This window comes from Ascaphus truei, chromosome 1 (genome assembly GCF_040206685.1).
Source record: "Ascaphus truei isolate aAscTru1 chromosome 1, aAscTru1.hap1, whole genome shotgun sequence".
NCBI classification, from domain to species: Eukaryota; Metazoa; Chordata; class Amphibia; order Anura; family Ascaphidae; genus Ascaphus; species Ascaphus truei.
The window spans coordinates 116571287-116584088 of NC_134483.1; the positions used below are offsets into that span (position 1 = coordinate 116571287).

Sequence of the window (12802 nt, forward strand, 5' to 3'; positions counted from 1 at the left end):
TGTGCATATATATCTATATCATACAAACACTCACAAAGGGGGTAAGCGCGGCCCTCCTACCCCAGCCGCCAAAGCTCCCTTACCCCCTCGCCGCTCCCTCCCCCCCCCGCCCGCTCCCTTACCCCCCCCCGCCCGCTCCCTTACCCCCCCGGCCGCCAACTCCCCAGCCGCTGGGGGGCCAAGCAGCCTCGGATCTGCGCCAGTCCCACTCTCCACCACCTCTCACTCCCGTTGTGTGTGTGTGTGTGTGTAGGGACATTTTACTCCTGCCAACAATTTGTGCCTCACTTTCACCCCACCCTACCCCTGCCCTTCACCCCCCCTACCCCTGCCCTTCACCACCCCTGCCCTTCACCCCCCTCTACCCCTGCCCTTCACCCCCCCTACTACCCCTGCTCTTCACCCCCCCTAACCCTGACCTTCACCCACCCCTACCCTTCACCCACCCCTACCCTTCACCCCCCCTACCCCTGCCCTTCACCCCCCCCCACGCCTGCCCTTTGACTGACGCACGCACACACCCTGACTGACGCACTCACACACCCTGACTGACGCACGCACACACCCTGACTGACGCACGCACACACCCTGACTGACGCACGCACACACCCTGAGTGACGCACGCACAGACCCTGACTGACGCACGCACACACCCTGACTGACGCACACACAGCCTGACTGGCGTACGCACACAAACCCTGACTGGCGCACGCACACAAACCCTGACTGGCGCACGCACACAAACCCTGACAGCCACACGTACACACACTGACAGCCGCACGCACACACCCTGACTGACGCACGCACACACCCTGACTGACGCACGCACACACCCTGACTGACGCACGCACACACACTGACGCACGCACACACTGACTGACTGACGCACGCACACACACACACACACTGACTGATTGACGCACTGACTGACACACACACATACATACTGACGCACGCACACAACCCCTCACAGCCGCATGCACACAACCCCTCACAGCCACACGCACACATACACAGACTGACGCGCGCACACACACACACACACACACACACTGACTGCTGCACACACACCCACTGACTGCTGCACACACACACACACACTGACTGCTGCACACACACACACACACACACACACACACTGACACACACACACACACACTGACACACACACACACACACACACACACTGACTGACACACACACACACACTGACTGACACACACACACACTTACTGACGCGCGCGCGCGCACACCCCCACACCCACACACTGACTGAATGACTGACTGACTGCCGCACGCACACACTGACTGACTGAGGCACACACACACGCACACACTGACTGTGTGTGTGTGTGCGTCAGTCTGTGTGTGTGTTTGTGTTTCTGCGTCAGACTCACTGACGCGCGCGCACACACACTGACTGACTGACGCACACACAATGACTGACGCACACACACTGCATGAAGCTGTAAAGGAGGGAGGGGGGGAACTGGATTGATGTGAATGGGGGACAAACAGAGAGAGGTGGAGGGGTGAGGAGAGAGAGAGGAGCGGGAACATTACATCCCGGGCAACGCCGGGTCTCTCAGCTAGTATAAAATAAACGTAAAGAGAGGGTGCATACCATTCAATGATGGATACAAAAAAAGGAACAACAGGACAGTCACTCTTATACTCCCAGAAAGTGAATATATATATCATTTACGTGAATCACTATCCGTATTTGAAGTGTGTGTGTAACGTGAATCACTATCCGTATTTGAAGTGTGTGTGTATATAAATATATATATACATACAAATGAGCATACAGTAATATTTCCATTTGCTATTTGCCTTGCTATGGAGGGTTTTTGTCACTTTTTTACTCACATAACTTCACATATACATACATATATAATATATATAATATATATAATTAATATATATATATATATATATATATATATATATATATATATATATATATATATATATATATATATATATATATATATATATGCAGTGGAAGTGTATTGTGTGTATTTACCTACACACTCACTCCACATTTCAGTAACATACATATACATCTAAATAATATTCACATATACACGTTTGCTATAAATGGAATTATTACAATTTTACATTATATACACGTGCAATGAATGGAATAAACACTGTAATAAGTTTGAAATCGCCTATCCGAGCTGCTATGCATGCAGACTGATCCCTTTTCTCCAGCTTCCTTGAATGTACTACTGTATGAGGAAGATCATGTGACCAGATGCTAGTGCACGTTTAGAGAGAGGGAGGGCAGTGCTGACAAAGGGGTGTGCCTGGGTTTGTGACAGGCCATGAAGGGGCAGTGCCTTAGCAAATGCTTGTTAAAATAGAATACAAGAAAATTGGTCTTTCAAAGTTGTTTTTTTAAAAACAGAAAATGCTAAAAGTATTATTTCTTACTACAGAACTGATTTATTAAAAAAAACACACATGCAGGATATAGACTGAACTGCAGCTTTAATGTACATAGCGCTTCACAGTAGTTATACACGTGACAATCATATAAATAACAAATAATACAATAACACATAATGGGAAGAAGTGCTTCAGACATAAAAGTAACATTTCGGAAGAGGAGTCCCTGCCCTTGTAATCTCACCCCTTACCTGGGGCGAGTGAATTTTACCTGCTGGCGGGTGTTACCGGCGGTGGGGTGCTGCGGCGTCTCCCGCCATTTTCTTGCATCTCTCTGTCAAAGTTCAGTATCTCCCCCTGCATCTCCCGTGAAAATGATGCCACGCTGCCATGACAACGAGACGCTACGTGACGTCATGTAGTGTACCGTTGCCATGACAACGATTAGTCATTTGACGCTCATTTGACGCTGCGCAGTTATTTTCATGTGAGATACAGGGAGAGACACTGAAGTTGGACAGAAAGATGCAGGAAAATGGCGGGAGACGCCGCAGCACCCCGCCGCCGGTAACACTCGACAGCGGGTGAAGTGAGGGGGGTGAGAGAGGGAGGGGGGTTACAATTAGACAATTTTGGGGGGGTGGGGGGGGGGGGGGGGCGAGTGCCTTTTATTTTTCCCCCAGGAGTGTGGCTTTTCCCCCCAATTTGTGGAGCCCTGTGTGTGTGTATATGTAATATATATATATATATATATATCTTTAGGGTCGTATTATGTGCGAGGCCGTACTATATTCGGGCCAATACGGTGTGTGTATATATATATAATATATATATATATATATATATATATATTTTTTTTTTTTTAAATTCAACTTGGCAGGGGGGTTGATTTCCTCTGCCTGCTCCTTTTTGTGTGTTATCGCCATGTGTTCACCAAGTGCTCGTGCAGCCGAAGTTCTCCCTCCCCTCATCTTTATGGGTTCTCTCAGAAAGCCACGGTAGGATAAGATTCAACAAAACACTTGATTGACAAACACTTCCCCATTGAGAGGCCCCCAGGAAATTCAACTGGCTGACTGTGGGATTGCACTTTTAAGACCTATTTAAGTGGAGAGTGTGCTGGAGATTAGCACCAACCTTGGACCTTAATGCATAGTAAAGAAAATTGGCTACTTAAAGCCGCACTACATGATGCATTGCATTTTTCTTTCTTTTTTTATGACAGATTTGAAGCAGGGAGTGTCCAGAGCTTAACCGCTTTAATTTCAGCTCTGGGGACACCGCTTCCACAGATCAGTACCTCCGTAGCAGTGCTGGTATCTCTGCAGCCAGGGAACTTGTGTGCCTAACAAAATGGAGGCTAGGTGACATCATCCATTGCTGCGTGACCAGGAAATTTAACTGCACAGGGATAACGGTACCTATTACAGAGGCAAGTAGCTTTGGAAGCAGGGGTTCGCCAGAGCTGAAATCAGTTCCGGGGACTCCCTGCTTCAAACCAGTAATAAAAAATGACTCCCCTCACCCCCCTCAAACACACAAAAAACCCCGATATGCAGCATATAGTGCTGATTTAACATAGGTGAAGTACTAAAATGTATTGGGTGTACCACAATGTATTGCATTCAATTTGTTAGAGTGAAACTAAATTAATTTGACAACACATTGTTTCAACCAACTTCCTATCAGTCCCCACCAAACATTGTGACACACTGCTCTGTTCAAATGTGTAATTAAGACAATGCTATTTTATCCACGTCCTGGATTGGTCCATCACTGACGAGCATCCACTCAGTGACTAGTCCTTTGCAGCATCCGCACACTGATTAGTTGGCACCCTGTCTTCCATGCCTTTCTATGGAGACAGGGAGGTGGAGGGTTGGTCAGCGCACGGGATTTTGCTCAAACGTAGAGATAAGAGGATAGGAAGATATGGAACACGGTATTAGTGTTTTAGTAATCGAACTGTACAATACAGCCAAAAGAACTTTGGAATTAAAAATGTATGAAAAATATATTTTAAAACTCTTTGGAATTAAAGAACCTTGGTAATTAAAAGTAAAAATATATAAATATATGAAAAAATATATTCTAAAATAGCTTAAAAATAGATTAGAAAATCCTTAAATAAAATCCTTAAATAAAATTTAAATGGAATTGTGTGGTTTTTTATTTTTTTGTGAACAGAAGCAGAATATGTGCTATATGTGGATGACTAACAGGGTGTGTTTATCTAGCCTGTTGTTGGTCTGAGGTAAAAAGGGGATAATGGGGCTGGTTAGCAGAGTTTAATGTGCAGTCTTTCCTTCACGGAATGCTGCTAAAAACAATAACTTTCTCACCCTCCTGGTGGGGGCAGTACGTGAGTTGCTTCTCTCCCGGGGGCCCAAATAGGAAGAAAAGGGCCGAACTCGGTGAGTGAGCAAAATAGAATTTATTAGGTACAGAAAACAAAGTCAAAATAACACTCACGGTACAGCTTTAAAACAGCCCAGCATCAGCCTGATCGTCCGGTGATATTCCTCTCACCAGTACAGCTCCCGTGGTCGCGTCCGACGGTGGGACCGGAAGAGGAGGTCTTACCGGATGTCAGCAGGCTGGCTGGGTCCTTCAATCAATGGGCTCCGGCAGGGAACAACTAAAGACGCTAGCACCCCAAGGACTTAACATTGACATCGACATTGGGGCTTTTCTTGAATGAAACATGTATATTTAACACACTAATCATGTTTCTCTTCTTCTCTCCCTTCTTCTCTTCTTTCTCCCAATCCCCCTCCCGAATTTGGAACTAGTAACTTCGCAATTGGATGATTCACTTACATTCGCTTAACCGTACACAATTATATTATTTTGTAATCTCTATGTTTACGTTGTCTATGTTCACATATGCACCAACGAGTATATGAAATCTATCTGCCTCTGTGTAGCACAGTTAACTTATCACACTGCTTTTGAGTGAGGGCCAATATGATCGTGGGGACAAATCCCCAATGAAATACTAGAAACACACACTTTCATTCAAGAAAAGCCCCAATGTCGATGTCAATGTTAAGTCCTTGGGGTGCTAGCGTCTTTAGTTGTTCCCTGCCGGAGCCCATTGATTGAAGGACCCAGCCAGCCTGCTGACATCCGGTAAGACCTCCTCTTCCGGTCCCACCGTCGGACGCGACCACGGGAGCTGTACTGGTGAGAGGAATATCACCGGACGATCAGGCTGATGCTGGGCTGTTTTAAAGCTGTACCGTGAGTGTTATTTTGACTTTGTTTTCTGTACCTAATAAATTCTATTTTGCTCACTCACCGAGTTCGGCCCTTTTCTTCCTATTTGGGCCCCCGGGAGAGAAGCAACTCACGTACTGCCCCCACCAGGAGGGTGAGAAAGTTATTGTTTTTAGCAGCATTCCGTGAAGGAAAGACTGCACATTAAACTCTGCTAACCAGCCCCATTATCCCCTTTTTACCTCAGACCAACAACAGGCTATATAAACACACCCTGTTAGTCATCCACATATAGCACATATTCTGCTTCTGTTCACAAAAAAATAAAAAACCACACAATTCCATTTAAATTTTATTTAAGGATTTTATTTAAGGATTTTCTAATCTATTTTTAAGCTATTTTAGAATATATTTTTTCATATATTTATATATTTTTACTTTTAATTACCAAGGTTCTTTAATTCCAAAGAGTTTTAAAATATATTTTTCATACATTTTTAATTCCAAAGTTCTTTTGGCTGTATTGTACAGTTCGATTACTAAAACACTAATACCGTGTTCCATATCTTCCTATCCTCTTATCTCTACGTTTGAGCAAAATCCCGTGCGCTGACCAACCCTCCACCTCCACTGCAACTACAAGAAGATTCCGGGCTTTATCTTCTCTACTGGTCCAGCTGCAGAAAACAACAAGGGCAAGTATACACTACCCTTTCTTTGGTTACACACTACCACACAGGCAACATCACAAGCGTATACAAATAGGGAGCGCCCCAACCTCTTTTCTTTTTGTCACATTATGGAGACAGGGAGCCTATATCTATTTCAGCCAATTTCAGCTTTAGAGACTATTCTGGTCTTAGAATAGTAGGTGTCACCCTAGGGTTTTGCTGGAGATACCAAAGCGAGCCTCGTAGTGGAGGCGAGAGGGCGATTTGAACTTGCTACAGTTCAAATAGATACAGTACCCCAAAATGGACGGAGCGTGGAAGCTGCCCTGGTAAGCCTTGGAAGCAGCGCCTGGCACCTAGTTGAGTTAGGACCCCCCCATATTCCCTGCTTTGGGCGAGTTTGTGCACCACTGTGTGTAGTGCTGTGTTTGTCGACCTCGGTCAGAATAAACTTGTTTTGTTAAACTTCTTGCCTTGTCTGGTGTCTGCGATCCCGGTGTTAAGTGTCCTAGTCTCCACTGACATATAGCAATAATAACCAATATTACTTTTACTGCTGGCATGGTATACCGCTCTGCTTTTAGGATACATAGACAGGGACCCCGAATGTCTGGGGTATAGGAGCTCAATCCTGAGTTAACAATCATTGATGCAAATGCCTGTAAACGTGGGGTTGACCTCTGATACCCATTACCAGAGCTTAGCATCACTAGAGATGCCCAAAGGGACTCCAATGAAATGTTTGGTGTCTATGACAAAGGAGATAAAGTAAATTGTCCAATGTCACAAGCAGCTGGCACGGTCTCCTCTGCAGTATCAATACCTCCAAAGAATCACGTTTTCTGAGCGCAAAAAATGCCTGCTACGTTTGTGTACTCAGTAGATAAAATAAAAAAAAAAGGTTATGCAGAGTAATTAACATACAGGGGGTTCTGCATTTTTGCATACATAAAACTCAGAAAAAATAATAATTACATTTTGGTATTTATTACACTTCCTCTCCTCCATATAAAAAAATTGCTCTCTTAAAAGGCTTTTATAAGCCTGTTAAAATGATTAGAGTGCAACTTTCTCGTTAAAAATAATATCACTCAACAAAATGCAGATAAGTGACAGACATTTATTAACTCACATTTTGTTTAAAGATGCATTTCTATCAACATGGTAACTTTGTAAATTCTTAGTGCATTAAACAGTGCAAGATATGTGACAGCTTCAATATAAAATCTAGTACCCCAAACCCTGCCAAAATATTACCCCTGGAATTCCAAAGATCCACCTCTGGCCCTTAATTTAGGTAAAGACAGTAACTTCTGCTTTGTACAGTAGCAACAAAAGGCAGTCACTGAAACTTTTTTTTTGCAGAATGAGTGATAAAATACTGAGCTACTTACTGCTGTAACCAACATTACAGTCCTACTGTATCAGGGCTGCAAACTCAGACACTGCTTACGGCACCTGGACTTTAAAGATTACAGATACAATGCAACAAATGCAAGCAACAGCTACTGTATTGTACACTATAATTTGCAACATTAATTGGAAACTGACCAAGATCAGTTAAAACTATAGTCTGTTGAAATGAGAACGTGGAATCAAAATGGCTGCAATGTCCCACAAATTCTAGATATTATACTTGCTCCCCTCAGCCTAATGAATGTAAAAAAATAATAATTTTCTGAGCACACAGTTAAAAAAATAAATAAAAAGTAGTTAGTGTTAGTAAGTACTTTCTTTCAAAGCAATCTCAAATGTAGTCATAGCTATGGTTATATGTGCTTCTCATGCAATGTAAATTTAAACCCAATTAAAAAAAAAAGTTGATTTAGAGCCCAAACAATAATGAAGTGAGTTAACGAGATGCATTTGCAAAAAGTTCATTGTGTAAAGTAAATAAAACACAATCAAATTTAGATCTGATAAAGTTACAAGCAAACATGCAATGTCACAGAATAAACAGCTGAACAAACATCGATCCAGCCTTTTCGCTGCGGAATGTTTAAAAATGTCACAGAATAATAGAAGGCCGTGACAACCTGTCAAAACAACACAACCTATTATAAGCAATTGAAACAAGTAGCTAACGTAGCTCCAGGATTTTCGTGTCCAGTAATAATTAATGGGGTTTTATTTTGTTGTCTTTACTTAAAGAGGCAATCCAAGTGGATGATTTATTTAGCGAATATGTTTATTTTTTAACATAGGATTGAGGTAGGGGGGGTTTCTGGAGCTGAACCCTATTCATTTCAGCTCTGGGACCCCTGCTTTCGGAGATACAGACCTCCGTAGGGAGTGCCGGTAGCCGCTTCACTAGCAGGGATCACGTAATGGACGCTTTTCAGAGCTTCCAGAACTTGTGGGCCAACATAAAGCCGAGACGTCATCCAGTGCAGCTTCCTATTGGTCCACGTGAAACGGGAGCTGTAAAAAGCACAGATGCCGGCACCCCCTTTGGAGATAAGTATCTCTGGAAGTAGAGGTTCCCCCAAAGCGGAAATGAAAGGGGTTCAACTGCAGAGACCCCCGGCTTCAATCCTATGTAAAAAAAAACATTACCCGCTTGGATTGCTCCTTTAAAAGTACTGGAGTTGAGATCATTAGTAAGTAGGACAATTGGGTGATTTAAATTCCCTGTTGTACTAAATCAGTCATCTGAGCAGCTATGGCATGCACATATTGCAGATAACAGCAACATAAACACCTTCTATCAGAGTATATACTTCTCAATATAATATGCAGAGGTTTTTTTTTTATCTCATAACGGTATCTGATGAATATTATGATGCAATGCAAATGAGTACTGGAAGTACTTTTCTGTGTTATAGCAATATCTTATGAAGTGGAAGACATGAAGTTAGGCCAGCGTCCTTTCATTCTGACCATGTCCCTTCATCTACCAGTGTACCAGTTGCCAAAATGTGACTGTAAGCTAATCAGATAACGAGTTCATTATGCCAGTATTATTCTACCTCATACACGTTTATGCTTATTCTAATGCTGGGTATTAAGCACTGTGTGTTAGAAGCTGGAAAGAGAATTAAGATTGTAAGCTCTCCAGGGCAGGGATTTCCTTTCCAACTGTCTGATTTTGCTGGTTCCACTTATTGTATTCTAATTCCCTCTATTGTCTCATTTGTAAAGCGCGGAATACACTGTGGGCACTACAGTATATAAATAAAGATATACAGTACATACGAGAAGAGGTAATTAATTTGAAAAAAAAATAGTCAATAAGTAGTTTTCAGACATAAACTTACCCATAATCATCAATGAGATGAGAGCCTAAAACCACTATGCTCAGTTCAAACTTGTCTGGCTCGGCTTTGATGCCAAACATAATAGGAGCCAGCTTGGAGTAATCTGCCCTGTTGCAGGTGGCTACACATACTCGTAGTTTCCTCTGGTTAATGTTCTTGTCCATGGTAACTTTTTGCCTCGACAGATTTTCAAAATAGAGTGCCTGAAAAATACAATTATAAAGAGCTCTTTAATTATTGTGCTTTGTAATCATTTACACACAATGAAAAAATGTGTTTTCTTTTAAGCGCAGGCTCCTTCTGAAGACATTAATTACATTTGTTTAATACTTAACAAATTATTCCCAAATTAATTAACGTAGTTTGTTGAAATCCATGTACTTTAATAATGATTTCAGTGTAAAGGATGCATTTTAAAGCAGCAGTTCAGTGTACTTGAGATCTTTTAGTTTAACAGAAGGTTTACATAGCTAAATTACTATTCCCTAAGCCAAGGGAGCGCAAACTTTGTCTGCTGTGCCCCCGTCTTCCCTGCCACGATGCTCGCGCCCCCCCCTCCCTACCTTAGACCTGCGTCAAATGACGCTGCGGGGTCATGTGACGTCACGTGACCCGCGGCGTCATTTGACGCGTGTGATGTCACGTCACATGACCCCGCGGCGTCGCGTCACAGGGCTCCTGAACCTCGGTAAGTATAGCATTGCAGGAGCCTCACGCCATCACCTGGCATTTAATTTTAAAGCCTTGGGGAAGTGCGCGGGGCCTCTGCAACCGCCCACGCCCCCCCCAGAAAAATCTCCCGCGCACCCCAGTTTGCGCACCGCTGCCCTAAACTAAGTTATCACCATGTGTTCCTGAAGAAAGTTATTGCATAGTAACGCAAGTCAACTTGCAATAATATTGATATTTCACCACTCTCCATACTGTAGTATGCACAGAAGGCTCGCTGAAAACATTCTCTAAAAAAAAGCAAATTGTAAAATATATTGTTTCAAGCCTACACTTCATATTTATTACAAACTTTTTCTAACACGATACTCACCCAGAAAACTCAGTTTGCACAAACTCAGTAATAAAATGAATGACCTAAATGGTTCCACTTATGAATGTTGTAATGGAACTGTGAGTCACCATCGAAGAACTAGGATTAGGTCGAACAATGAAAACATTTACACATTTCAAATGCACACCTAAGAAACCTGGATGTGTTTTAGTACTGCGAGTATGCAAATCCTTTTGTAAATGTCTGGCATGTCAAGGATGTCCTTAACATGTTAAGAACAATTATATTACTGTATTATTAGGAAACACCAACAGCAAACAGATTGTGAAAACCATGACTCATTACAGCCATATAAACTGACAAAAAAAAAAGTACTGCTGCTTCTTAAAGGTGCACTTCTATCTACTCTGGCAAAACTAAAGTTTATCTTTTTATTTTTAAGTTGGAAAAAAGCTCCCTGGCTTTTATTTTTTTTAATACAGAAGATGGAATACTTCCAGCTCCAGGCACTTTGGATCACATATGCAAATTGAAAATAACTTGTGCTTCCTGTAGAGGACTCTCACAAGAATCCGGCATCCATTTTATTCTATCCCAGGTCACCAGCTCCTTTTGGATGTACTTTTGAGTTATCAAAGGATATCTACTCCAAGACTCCTTTGGCAAAATGCAATCCCTCCCTGAAACGCAGAATAACTTTTTTTGCTTTTCAACTACGTGAGAAATTGCAATTTCTCAGCTACGCTTATATTTGGATAAGGTTAAAACATTTATTTAGTTAAAGACTTGAAACAAGGTACACCCAAAAGGAACACATACTTTTAAGATGGCAGTCTGAACTAAAGATAAAAGTTTGTTTGAGAAATGACAAGTTGCAAATGAGGACTATATATGAAAGGGTATTAGGGAGGTGAATGCCACACAAAAGGTGCCGTGTAAAAGGGTTGTTTTTAAATGGTGTACTTCATGTTTGAAGCAGCAATCTGCGATGTACAATCGTTTGTTTTTCTTATTCCCGTTTGGGGCTGTTGTCTGGTGTATGAGCACAAAAGTCATTCCTCCAGAAGAAGTCCTTGCCCCAGTGGTAATTACATCTAAATCAATGGTGGGGCTCCCTTAAAGTAAAATGGATGAATGCCACCTGCTTTTTCTCACCGGACACACGAACTACCAGTTATTGGAGTGACTTCATGCTTGCCCATGTACACATGCAATTTTTGTTGTTCCCTTATCTACAAGCCAATAGTACAGCTGCTGCAAGCCATCCCTATTCAAGTCACTCTCTAAGACAGCGATTCCCAACCTTTTTTGTTTGGAGGAACCCTTGAAGTTTTTTGAAAAATATCAGGGAACCCCTATCTGGCTGACACATATTAGGTTAATTTCACACCTCACGAGCCCCCTCTATTTCCCACCCTCTACCCATGTATTTCTCTCCCCTCCATATCGCTCGCTCTTTCCCCCTCCTGCCTCACATGTATTTATCTCCTCTGCGTCTCACGCTTACTCCCTCTTTTCCTCACTCACTCATTCCCCCTCTCTCCTCTCATTCGCCCCTACCTTCCATCAATTACCCCACCCTCACTCAATCCCTCCCACAAAATACATACAAAAAAACTCCACCCTCTAAATACATGTAACCCCACCCCGCAATACATAATAAAAATATCCGCCCCGCCAATACATATTAAAAATGCTCCCGCCAATACATATTAAAAATGCCCCAGCAGACCCCAATACATTTTAAAAAGACCCCCAACGCCCCAATACATTTTTAAAAGACCCCCACCCCCTACCTCCAATACATATTTAAAAAAAAAATTTAAAACAGGCCGCACGGGTAAAATCATCATCATATCTCCCCCAGCACCCGTCATCATCATTCTCATATATCTCCCCCAGCACCCTTCATCATCATCCTCATATCTCCCCCAGCACCCTTTATCATCCTCATATCTCCCCCAGCACCTCTCATCATATACCCACCTCCCTGCATCTCACATCACCCCCCATGGATCTCACATCACTCTCCCTCTGCATCTCCCTCCTCCTGTAGCTCAGAAGCCACCCCAGATCTCCCTCATGTGCGCGAACCACTCACGCCTCATACCAATCCCCCATTCCAGCACCCTACTACAGCAGGCCATGTTCTGCCACCCCCCCCCCTCCCCTGAACGCTATGCTTGTAATGCTACGGTGCTACCGATCCCCCATATGGATCTCCCCCATCCCATATGCTTACTTCAGGCGGTGGTGGC

At 43.1% G+C, this 12802-nt stretch overlaps 1 protein-coding gene across 2 annotated transcripts in view; it reads right to left on the minus strand.

The window, feature by feature from the left end:
* Positions 1 to 12802, minus strand: part of GNE (glucosamine (UDP-N-acetyl)-2-epimerase/N-acetylmannosamine kinase) — an 89154-nt gene that overhangs the window by 21175 nt on the left and 55177 nt on the right. For both annotated transcript variants that reach the window (XM_075593604.1, XM_075593614.1), the window contains exon 2: positions 9542 to 9744. In XM_075593604.1, coding sequence (XP_075449719.1) covers positions 9542 to 9744 — 203 coding nt within the window. The remainder of the gene's footprint in view (positions 1 to 9541; positions 9745 to 12802) is intronic.